The following is a 12,722-nucleotide window of genomic DNA, read 5'->3' as shown; positions in this document are numbered from 1 at the left end:
ACTTACAGCCTCCAAATTCCAAGAATAAACTCCTGTTTGTTAAGGCCATCCCGTTTGTGGTATATATTCTTGTCAGAGTTTAACTAGGTAACCAGAGCATTATGATTGGCTTAGATGACCTCTGAGGTTCCTTCTAACCTCCACAGACTATGATGCTTGTACAGTGAGATCTGTGCATTATGACTACAAAAGAAAGACAGGAGTTATTCTGAAACAAAAGAGATTTAAAGTAGAAGCATTATGTTTTGCGAGCAATTTTGCTTTAAAATCAATACATGGCATTGGTTTAGAAGGTTTGGGCACTTTCCATCTCACATTTTTAGGATTTCAATGGCAAAGAGCTTTGAGACCCTCCAGAAGAATAGCTTTTCTAGATGTCCGGCAAGATTCTTGCTGGCTGGGGGGTATCTGGGGCCCTATGTTCAACCTCTGATCCAACTAGAAGACAATATGGACACAAGGGCAGCAGAAACAAGAGAGGAAAGAAGCAGAGATTCAAAATGTGTGTGCTTACTCTCTATTGCCATCTGCTGGTTTTTCCTTTCTTGTTTCTCCAGGACACTGGAGAAGCTCTGGTGGCACAGTGCCAAAGGCATTTGACTGCTAACCAGAAGGCTGGAGGTTCAAACCCACCAGCCACTCCTCGGAAGGAAGACTGGGCAATCTTTCTGTAGTGATACCACCTCGGAAACCCAAGGAGGGGTCGCTATGAATCAGATCCGACTCGACGGCAGTGAGCTTTTGGGGTTTTTTTTGCCAGGAAACTGGTGGCATCCGCTCAGTATCATGCATTTCCAGGCGGTTTCTACCACCCAGAATTCCTGGGGGCTGAAGGGACTTCTGTAATTTCCAAGTTTTTTTGTTTTGTTTTGTTGTTTTTTACTAAACCTAGGAACATCATAGGAGGAGCTCTGGTAGCATGTTGTTGTTGTTATGTGCCATAGAGTCGGACGCGACTCATAGCGACCCAACCTTGGGTTTACGAGGCGGTATCACTACAGAAGTAGGATTGCCCAACCTTACTTCCGAGGTTTGAACCACCAGCCTCCTGGTTAGCAGCCAAGTGTCTTAGGCACTATGCTACTAGATATCACCTCGGAAACCCAAGGAGGGGTCACTGTAAGTCTTATCCAACTTGATGGCAGCGAGTTTGGGGTTTTTTTAGCCACTCTTCAGAAGAAAGATGATCAGTCTGCCTCCATAAAGATTTAACAACAGCCTTGGAAACCCAGTGGGGAACGCTATGAGTTGGAATGGACTCAATGGCAGTGAGGTGTGTTTTTTTTTGTTTGTTTTGAGGGAGAGAAAAACTCTTCCTCTCCCACTTTGTTGTTATTGTTGTTGTTATGTGCCAGTGGAGTCGGAACTGACTCATAGCGACCCCTCCTTGGGTTTCCGAGGCAGTATCACTACAGAAGTAGATTGCCCCATCTTCCTTCCGAGGAGTGGCTGGTGGGTTTCCAAGGTGGTATCTGGTAGCATAGTGCCTAAGGCATTTGACTGCTATCCAGAAGGCTGGCGGTTCAAACCCACCAGCCACTCCTCAGAAGGAAGGTTGGGCAATCTACTTCCGTAGTGATACCGCCTCGGAAACCCAAGGAGGGGTCGCTATGAGTCAGTTCCGACTCCACGGCACATAACATCATCTCTACGGAAATAGATTACCCAATCTTCCCCTCCCACTACCCAAGGCAAATGGGGAGGCCCTCAAGAACTACTGGGTGGGCCTGGGGTGAAGACAGGTTATAGGCCAAGAGAAACAGGTATCTCATTTCCTTGCTAGGGGCTTGCTTGCTGGGCCTGCAGGCCCATCTTTGGCATGTTTTAAAATTAAGACTGATCCTGACTCTCACCTGGAGAATTTGAAAGGCAGAAGAACCACACACAATGGTAGGATGAGGAGATAGTGGAAGCAGTTGATCAAACTTCACTTGGTGTATTTGGCAAATGGGGTTTCCCTCTGACCAAGTGGAAGCCAACAAAGGTAGGTGGGTTCCAGGCTAGGGCCATCTTGCTTGGACTTCACAGATGGCTGTCTGCCAAGTCAAGTGGACTCAAGTCTCAAGAAGAGGCTGTGGAGTACACCATTAGGAGTTGGAGGTTTGCAAGATTTTGGTCTGAAAGTGCATTCTAGTATCAGAGACTGAGCCTGAAAATTCATAAATGGGCCCCACATTTTTGTTATTGCTGCTGTTAACTGCAGCAAGTTGATTCCAACTCATGGCAATCTCATATAAAGGCACAAATAACCAGGTTACAGTAGTACCTGCCACAAAAGACTTTTCCCTCTTTTCATCCAACCCCTACCCCTGTCCCTGTCCTAGAGGAGCAGCTGTTGTTGTTATGTGCCATCAAGTCGGACCCGACTCATAGTGACCCCTCCTTGGGTTTCCGAGGCAGTATCACTACGGAAGGAGATTGCCCCATCTTCCTTCTGAGGAGTGGCTGGTGGGTTTGAACCACCAGCTTTCTGGTTAGCAGTTAAGTGCATTCCTTAAATTCACCTTTTCTGGCTTCTGCCCCAACTCTGGAGGAGCCAGCCCCTGGAGAAGAGGGAAAGAATGGGAGAAGAGATGGAAGAGGTAAAGAGTCAGACCTGAACTGAAAGGTGGGTTGAAATCTTGAATTAAGTATGATCTCAAAGTTTTTATTTCAACCAGACATAGTAGGTAAGGCATTTGGCTGCTAACCAGAAGGTCAGCGGTTCAAACCCACCACCAGCTCCCTATGAGGAAGATGAGGCAATGTACTTCCATAAAGATTTACAGCTTTGGAAACCCAACAGGGGTTGCTGTGAGTTGGAATCAACTCCATAGCAGTGGGCTTGATTTAGTTTGGGTCTGGTATTATTAATTCTAAAAAGGGAGTCTGCATTTTAAAATGGAATTGTTCTTATGTTGAAAAGTGATCAGAAAGTCATGGAATCTGATGTTTGTCCAAGATGTCATCAAAGGATGGGGAAGAGAAATCAGAGCCTTTGTTGAAGTGGTTGGAAGAGAAAAAACCATTTCCCTTTGCTTGTCCCATGAAGTTCAGCCCCTTCAGTGACCCAGTTATACAGATTTCTCTCACACAGCTTATACATCTTTATTTCCCCCATGTCAATACTTAGCCAGAGCTGAGGAGCAGCTGCCCCTTTGGAAGAGCCATGTGCTCCCCAGTGCACTGTAACATGTACATATGCATTTAGCCACCCTCCTTCCCTACCCTCATTTCTGTTACCTACCTGACCTCTGTAGGCAATAGAACTTATTCCTGTTCTTGTCCTATTCCTTATTTTCAAATGAGTAAACAGTGGCCTGTAGAGGACAAGTGACTTGCCTCAAGTCACAGAGAAGATGGCTGAGCTAAATTCTAAAGTCCGTATTCTCTAAGGCAAAATCTCTATGGAGCAGCAGATGGCTCTTGTTCTGTCATTGTCCTATACATATCAATCCTGGCCCACACTAGATCTTTTCTCCCACCCATGGTGAGGGAGTACAAAGAGGTACTAGGGCATTGGGTATCTAAGGAAGCTGGCTGGGGGTGGGAGAGAGAATCAAAGAGTTGGCGCACTGACATCTTGAGTTGCCCAAGGCCAGTCCTGTTCCCACCCTCTCTACACACACACTTCTTCCCCAACTGAGCACAGAGATGAAAGCAGTTTCTTACTTCCCTTCCTTGGTTCATTCTCCACTGAGCTCAGATTTTAACTGGAATGCAGGGGCTTACTGAGAGACAGTCCATTCTATAACTCGGTGTCCAAGCAGAGGTTGTTTGTAGGTGGGAACACCAAGAGACTCCTAATCTTCTTGCTCCTCACCATTTCTGAACTCATTATCTTCCCTTAAACCCCAGCTGCCAGATGTGGTTTCTGGGAAAACTCAGGGTATTTTCTCTTTGATTAAATGTCCCAGGAGGGAAGAGAGGCCCCTCTCCCCTTCTGCTTTAGCTAAGCCACTGATTTCGTCGAGGCCAAAAAACAGGCAGAGTCTCAGAGCTGAACTGAATCCCGATCGACAGCTTTTCCCAAATAATAAAAAACTGGTGACACTAGTTGAAGCAAAGAAGGGGAACTGAGATTTTTCATCCTATCCCCTTTATACCTTTTAAATTCTGAACCAAGTATATCTATGGATATAAATGTTAATTTAAAAAAAATCTTCCTGACTGAATTCCAGGAGATCCTGGGTGGCCCATCCAGTGGAATTAACAGAGGGCTTGAAAGAAAGAATCAGCATGCTGAAATGAAGGAAGGGTTGAATGCTTCGTCTACCTTTGTAATCCTTGACAGCAGCCCACGAGTGGTGCAGAGGGTTAACATACTCGGCTGCTAATGAAAGGTTGGAGGTTCCAGTCCATCTAGAGGTGCCTTGGAAGAAAGACTTGACAATCTATTTCCCAAAAAAACAGTCATTGAAAACCCTATGGAGCACAGCTCCACTCTGACACACACGGGGCACCATGGGTCGAAACTGACCCACAGCAAGTAGTTTTAATGGTGTTCAATGGTGGAATTTTTGCCTACCATATAGGAGGCAGGGGTTCGATTCTTGGCCACTCACACACAGCCAGGTTTCAATGGAATTTTCAGACTAAGATGAAGAAGGCCTGGTGATCTGCTTCTGAAAATCCATCAGTCAAAACCCTGCAGATCACAAGGGTCCAATCCCACTGGGCACGGAGTCCCCATGAATCGGACACTGACTTGATAGTAGCTAAGAACAATCCCTGATATGTGAGCATCTGTCTGTCTCAAGGGTTGTCTTGTTTCGATGACAGTGAGAGGGAGAAAAGTCAGGGTAACTGGTGTATTCTGTTGTGGTCACCAAGGTTTCACTGTTTTAAAGCCCTTACCAATAATTGGTTTTAAACATCGTAGCATGACACTTTCTATCATGGCAAAAATGGGACCAAGCAGGAGGGGCTTCACCTTGGGGGTGGGGGTCATGACCAAATTTAAGCTTTGTCTATTTCAGATTTTCCATCCCTTTCCAAAGACTCTTCTAAAAGCAGTTCTAGTTTGGAAATAAGTTACGTAAGCCTCACTGATTCTGAGTACATTGGCCATGAAATACAAATTCGAGAGTTTTGAAAGGCTGTAATATAATGAAGCTCAACCAAAACCCATTGCCATTGAGTTAATTCTGAGTCATAGCAATGCTATAGGACAGAGCAGAACTGTCCCATAGGGTTTTCAAGGTTGTAAATCTTTATGGAAGCAGACTGCCTCATCTTTCTCTTGTGGAGCCACTGGTGGGTTTAAAGCAATGACCTTTTGGTTAGCAGCTAAATGCTTTAACCACTGTGCCACCGGAGCTCCTTATGAAGCTAAGGGCTTCACAACTGAAGAGAATTTTGGCAAGGCTGGTCAGGCTAACAGGGCACTCCACGGTGTCTCTGAATACTTTCTTTCCCTTTTTCAATCTGTAATCCTGTTGACCCTGGATTCTCCTCACCAAAGGGCAAAAAGGCTCAAGGCTGACAGATCAGCCTTTAACACTGGAAAGATTCCAGTTCTCTACCAAAATAATAAGCAAGGAAAACTGCTGAGGCAGAAACCAAAACATCAGCAAGAGCTCGGGCAGCTAAGACCTCATCTATACAGGATGTGAAATGTCAGGCCATGTCTTATATTTTTACTGCAGTGGTTACAGGATGGGGTTGATGGAGGAAAGAAAAACCATACTGACTTTGGAGGTTGTCCCGCCCACCCCCCACCTTAATTACCGATACCCACTCACCAGGATTGCGAACTAGCAAAAGGTACATAGGACTTCTATGGGGTGGGCATTAACTTTCCCTGGCTTCCATTCCTTTGCGGGTAACAAATGCGGACAATGCCAAGTCTGTGTCAGTCAGAGATGCCCAGGGCACAGCACTGTGTTTTGTTTCACCAGGCTGTGGTGCAGACTAAGTGCAAAGCTTGGTGTTCCTTAGTAATTAATACAGATAAAACATCAGAAAGGCAAAACCAGGTAAGCAGTGTGAGACAGAACAGAGGTATGTATAGTCTAATGATAAACCATGGACAATGGCTTCAGGTATTTCCAGTGTACAACAAAATGCACATAGTGTATACACAGAGATCTCCAAGTTTTTTCTTTATGAAAATTCTGGTTTTGACCTACATTCATATTCATTCTCTCTCTCTCTTTTTATATATATATATATATATATATATAGGAGCTCTGGTAGCATAGTGGCTAAGACACTTGCCTGCTAACCAGACGGCTGGCGGTTCAAACCCACCAGCCACTCCTCGGAAGGAAGGTTGGGCAATCCTACTTCCGTAGTGATACTGCCTCGGAAACCCAAGGAGGGGTCGCTATGAGTCGAGGCCGACTCGATGGCAAATAACAACAACAACAACAACATATATATATATATAAACACTGCCATGGAGTCAGATCTGACTGATAGCGACCCTTGAGTTCCCGAGGCAGTATCTCTATGGAAATAGATTACCCAATCTTCCTTCCGAGGAGTGGCTGGTAGGTTTGAACCACCAGACTTCTGGTTAGTAGTCAAATGCCTTAGGTACTATGCCACCAGAGCTCCTCATTCTCTATATGTTATGCAAAACATTAAAACCCCCAAAATTCAAGCAGCTAAGGCAGTTAAACTAAAAGGATGCAGGTATGGCCTCCAACTAGAGAGAAGTAACCCAAATATCTGCAAACATGTAGGCCTGGACAGAAACTTAGATGTGTTTATATGGCTCCCCCTACCCATCCCTGCCACTCCTCGGAAGGAAGATGGGGCAATCTACTTCCACAGTGATTCTGCCTTGGAAACCCAAGAAGGGGTCGCTATGAGTCAGATCTGACTCGACGGCACGTAACAACAACAACCCATCCCTGCAAAGATTCCGAGTAACGTAACATTACCATGAGCTCTGTCACTGAAGGGGTTAAAAACTATCAACAGAAAACTGGTCCAGAGCCACTACAGACATCAATAAGACCATTGCGGCAAGTCTTCACATTTGCAGCTTCATCCTGGTCAAAAATCTCAGGCCCCTAAAAATTTGGAAGAAAGGTATGCATTGTAAATTCCAAACTCTAGTGCTCAAACTTTAGGTCCAGGCTCTTCTATCCTCTTCCTGGAATTCTTAGAAAATCTTCCCTTTACTCAATTGCTCCTCTTTTCCTGCCCCACAAAAGTTTTTTATAAAGGGAATCACTGCATGTAGTACAGGGACCTTCTCTTCCTGTAAGTATGCACATTCCATCAACAAGACTGAATGTGGAAGAGAAAAATGTGAAGTGAAACACCCCCTCCTCCTACAGACACATACACACTCATGGTTCTACTCAAACTATAAACTTTTATCATATTTTACATTCATCCAGGACATGGTAGAGCTCTGGCTGGCATTTCATTTTTGAAATAATATCATGCACAGTCTCCTGCCCTGTGTGGGACCCACACATGCCTGCCAGAGCAGAGCTCACTAAGTGTAATGTGAATGTGAATATTGGGGCAACAGCAATGCTGTCCTTGTTTCTGAACTATAACATATTCACTGGAAAGTGGGATCAAGACTAAAATTTAGTTTGAGAAGCTGAATTTCTTTAAGGTTCTATTCTACACTTTTGATTATAGCTTGGTCATTTTTACAGCCTACTTTAAAATCAAAAGGAGCTCTGGTGGCACAGTGGTTAAAGCATTTGGCTGCTAACCAAAAGGTCAATGGTTTGAACCCACCAGCCGCTACAAGAGAATAAAATGAAGAGTCTGCTTCCATAAGGGTTTACAGCTTTGGAAACCCAATGGGGCATTTCTACTCTGTCCTATAGGGTTGCTATGAGTATGAATCAACTCAATGACAGCTGGGTTTTTCTTGTTGTTGTTAAAATCGAAAGGTCACCCATTCACTTTAATATAATCATTTTAACTATGGAATCTGTTATTTACAATGCTGTACTTCAAATAAAACAAAGAAAAAGCAGACTTCAATATCATGACTCAACTGGTATACAGTATCATGTACAACTGTCCCACCAGACATTTTGCCACCTAGCTCAGTTTTCCCTATAACCTGCTCCAGCCTGGAAAATAAGGGCTTCCCACCTCAAGACAGATGCAACTGAAGGAATAGCTTTGGCCTTAAACTGGAGGGTTGAGCTACTCTCTCCCTCTCTAATGTTGCTGCATGTGTGTAGCTCACACCTTCTTTCATAAGTGGGGGAACTACAAGCCAACCAAACAACAAAAGACAATAAAAAGGGTTCAACTAAAGCCTATCATCTACATTGTTAATGTCAAAATCTTCGGTATTTTGGAAAACCACTCAACAGATAGATGTGACACTGCTAACCTAGAACAATAACTAGCACAAACTCTTGTGGCAAACCTCCCTTGCTCAGATTATGACCCTAGACCAACCAAGGTAGGTAAGAAATGTGAATTCTATAGCTATAAGAAATATGACAAACTAAGTAGGGTTTGTGCAGTAAAACTGGGACCCTTACCTGCTGGTGAAACTGGAGGCAAAGTAAGAAAGGTGACTCCAATCCACAGAGGAATCATCAGGAGGGACTAATTTGATCGAGGGCACAACTCAACCATGCAGGAGGGGTTTTATGGAAGAAACACAGCTACTTATTTGCATTAAATCAAGAGTGAGACTGGAAGAAGTCAATCACTTTACCCACTGGTTACCTGGTCAGGATTCATTTCTTGGTGAGGCAGGAAGATGATACCCCTACAGAACCTACAAGATTGAACCTATAATAAATGAGTTCATAGCCATATTACTCTCAAAATCAGCTTGCAGATGCAGACTGGCCTGCTCATAACAAGTAAACTCTAAGAACTCATATATCGATATCCTTCAAAATAAAAAAATGATACTTTATTATAGTTTTATACTGCAGAACTCCAGCCTAAACAGCATTACACACACACTTAACATACACACATATACACACGCCCCAAATCACTAATCTCTGGAGTTGTCTTCATATCTCCTCAAAAACTGGCCAGACAGTAATGTCTCAAGGGAATTTTCCAGTTCAATCCAACATACAAACTTGAGATATACTGAAATACTAGTCTTTTGGTTTTATTCAGTCCCAAAGTGCTGTTACAAGTAGACTATTTCACACAGGAGGTCATTTTTGCCGGATTAGAATACAAGTAAGAATAACAATGTTACATGTACAGTTCTGGGTGTGGCTGAAATAGGAATTCGTATCCCTCCTGTCCTGTAGGCTTTGTTCTCTTTTCCTGTGTTTTGTTTCTTCTCTTTCTACAGGGCTTGCCTTATTTGCTACAATAAAAATGTATCTTCTATTCAGAATCACATTGGATAGCAGTTGAAGTAAGTAGTAATGTTGTATCTGAAATCACCAAATCTGCAAGTGAGGAATCTGAACTCTCAGGGTACAACTCAAAAGAAACCTTATTTCAAGGTAAATAAACAAAATAACTTAGCTGGCTAGTGAAATACTTGATTCTTTCTAAAAATCATAATTACAATATAGACTTTTACATCATACTGTATTCCACAAAGAACAGCAGATAAACTACATCTTCCAAATGATTCACAGAAAACCCTTTCCTATTTCTCACCCTAGTGCTGAGAAATTACTCCAGAACCTGGGAGTTGTAATATATGGCTTGGGTTACTTGGTGCTCAGGTAGAAACTTCCACAAGGTCTAACCTTGATTTAAACTAGCTATTTAGTATGCTGGTGCTAAGATGGAAGCCCTCACTAAAAGAAAGCAAGGATTTATGCTTCAAGTTATATGTTGTCTTCAAGTTCAATTATATTACATATGTCTGATCCTTTTCTGTCAGCGAGACTTTTTTTTTTTTTAATCTACAATATTATTAATATTTGTGTAGAATGAAGGTAGAATTTTGATTATAGAAACTAGGACAAGCTGAGAGTCTGAGGATCACAGTGCTAACAGACTTAAGATGACACAATGGAACATGAGTATTAAAGCCAACAGTCTTCTGAAGACATCACTATCATCTTCAAAACCCATATGCTTATATGCTATTTTTCCTATCAGGAACTCAAGGGTGGGAGAATATTCACATATATTGCCCAAAACATTTTCTAGAGAGGGGAAGATAATTTAAGAATATGAAAAGCTTTTCAGGGCATCATATTTCAGGGACAGACCAAGTAAAAGAAGTGTTTTGCAGCGTTGGTTCTTTCTAAAATATCTCAAAAACAAGGGTAGCCAACTTTCAAGAGACATGCAGACGTGTTCTGGCAAAAAAACATTTTCGTTTTCTTAAAGTTACATGCTATCTTCAAGTTCAACTGTGTAATATATGTCTGATTCTTTTTCCGTCCTTTTCTGTTCTGCTTTTGTCCCAAAATCTCCAAAATTAATAATACTTGTATAGAATGAAGGTAGAATTTTGGCTGTTGCTTTTTTTTAACTCAGAACATAGCTGAAATCACAATGTCTCCAACTGTCCCTAAATTCACATCTTTAAAAGGTCAATTTGTTGGCTCACATGAATTCATCTGAATCATTGCCGTCCTGTAGGAAACAAGAAAAGTGAAACCATAAAAAACCTTGAAATTAACTCAATTTTTAAAATTTACAATTAGCCCTAACAAACAACTCCTTTTCACTCCTAATTTCAGAATTCAGAATATAAAAAGTAAAATAACAAAACTCACATATCATTTCTTTTCAATCTTAAATTTTTAGTAGCTTGGGATACTGGACCAGCAGCTAAGGCGTCATGACATAAGTTGATTACATAACAAGTACTCAATGATTTCCAAATTATGAAATAAGATCCAACTGACCTAGTACAGGATTGTAACAAGTGTGACTATAAGAAAATGTGATTGATTTTTTAACAAATATACCATAATGTGCAATCAAATAAATAGTGCACCAATACCATGATGCCAACAATGCTGCCTCTACACAAAATATTTTTGGCATTCTTCTTTTGGAACTACTTTAAAAGACCAGATTCTATTATTTTGTGCCTCAAAGTTGTCATATCTGTCACTTTGAAGATAGTGTTTTGTTTTAATATAGGAATAGTAATTAGGAAGCTACATATAAGCTACTTATCAAGTCAGCTAGCTTGCCAAGTTTTTGAGGGGGGTAAAAAAACTTACATGATGGTATATAAAGGGACTGATGTAATGTGGCTTATAAACAAGGCCTGAAGAGCAAGCACAAAAGCAGAGCTCCAGACTCTTTCTGAGCTGGTGCACACCCTAAACAAACTGCTCTGAGCGCCAACACTCACTCACTAGTGTGAGTGCTGGTACATTCACTTTAAAAAGTCACACCCTGACCATATCATTTGTTTTACTTTCTATTTCTTTCTCATTGCTTAGTAACAGAGGAGCTGTTATTAGAGAAGGTGCTCTGGTGGCATAGTGCCTAAGGCATTTGACTACTAACCAGAAGGCTGGCGGTTCAAACCCACCAGCCACTCCTTGGAAGGAAGGTTGAGAACAGTCTACTTCCATAGAGATACCGCCTTGGAAATCCAAGGAGGGGTCAGTCTGAGTCAGATCCGACTCCATGGAAATGTGTTGCGTTTGCATTGTTATTAGAAAAAGGCAGATTACAAAAAAGCTTATAGGTATCTCTGCTCTCTTCCTTATCAGCTCTTACTGAAAATGGATAGACAAATATAAGTGGAAAACAGTGGTTTCTGTGAGGTCTGGTTCTATCCCTAGTTTCATTCAGTGGTTCTCTCTATGCTTCCCTTCAGTTAGCACAACTAACTGAGGCTGCCGTAAAAATGCTTTAGATAATTACACAAAGGATAAACAAGGTTTATATGATACCCACACACATGGACTGTGACTGCCCTAGGGTCCTAAGCTCAAATAACAACATTAGCAATGTTTAAAAGAGTTAACATACATGTTTGATGTATACTTTAGATCTCTAACACTGAGGATGAAAAACTCATTAAGATAATAAGGTTGGTGACAATGAAAGCCCATTATTCCCTAATAAAGGCTGTAAGATTTACAAAGAGTTCCTATTTCGTTTTGGGACCTATGTTACAGTAACTTTAAAAAGAAATATGAGATCCAAAAGACTTTATTTCTTCAACTTTTATATTTAAAAAAAAAAAATTGTGGGTATCTCTCTTCCACCAACAGAGGAAAGTATTTGTTTTTCCACACCCTTATGAATAACAATTTTTATTTATTTGTACTAATTTGACAGATGGAAATATCTTCTGGGTTTTCATGTGCATTCCTTTGATAACTAGTGAGAATAGACATCTTTGTCAACTATTTATTAGCCAATTTGCTTTTAGATGGTTTTCTTACTGATGTCTTCACATAGTAGGAATATGAACCTTTCATCTGTTGTCTATTGTGATTATTCTCTCCAAATCAGTGATTTATGTCTTTTTTTTTTTTTGTAACATTTTTTATTGTCTTCCCCTTCACCCAAGTCACTATGTGTCTACTCTCTAATTAGTGGCTTACCCTCCCACCCCTGATAACCATCAAAGAATATTTTTTTGTATGTGAAACCCTTTTCTTGACTTTTTATAATAGGAGTCTCTACAGTCTACAGTATTTGTTCTTCTGTGACTGACTAATTTTACTCAGCATAATGTACTCTAGGGAGCTCTGGTGGCATAGTGCCTAAGCCATTTGCCTAAGGCTGGCTGTTCAAACCCACCAGCCATTCTTCAGAAGGAAGACTGGGCAATCTACTTCTGTAGAGACACTGCCTCGGAAACCCAAGGAGGGGTCACTATGAGTTGAATC

General features: G+C 41.6%; 1 protein-coding gene across 1 annotated transcript in view; it reads right to left on the bottom strand.

Annotated features, from left to right (window-relative positions):
• Positions 1–6,902: 6,902 nt before the first annotated feature.
• The window catches only part of CCDC25 (coiled-coil domain containing 25), a 49,850-nt gene continuing 44,030 nt past the window's right edge, over positions 6,903–12,722 (bottom strand). The window contains exon 8 of the mRNA XM_042780672.1: positions 6,903–7,001. Coding sequence (XP_042636606.1) covers positions 6,903–7,001 — 99 coding nt within the window. The remainder of the gene's footprint in view (positions 7,002–12,722) is intronic.

Source organism: Orycteropus afer, unplaced genomic scaffold, assembly GCF_000298275.1.
Source record: "Orycteropus afer afer isolate SDZICR_OR568_19922 unplaced genomic scaffold, OryAfe1.0 scaffold00053, whole genome shotgun sequence".
NCBI lineage: Eukaryota > Metazoa > Chordata > Mammalia > Tubulidentata > Orycteropodidae > Orycteropus > Orycteropus afer.
This window is presented reverse-complemented; position numbering and strand designations above follow the sequence as displayed.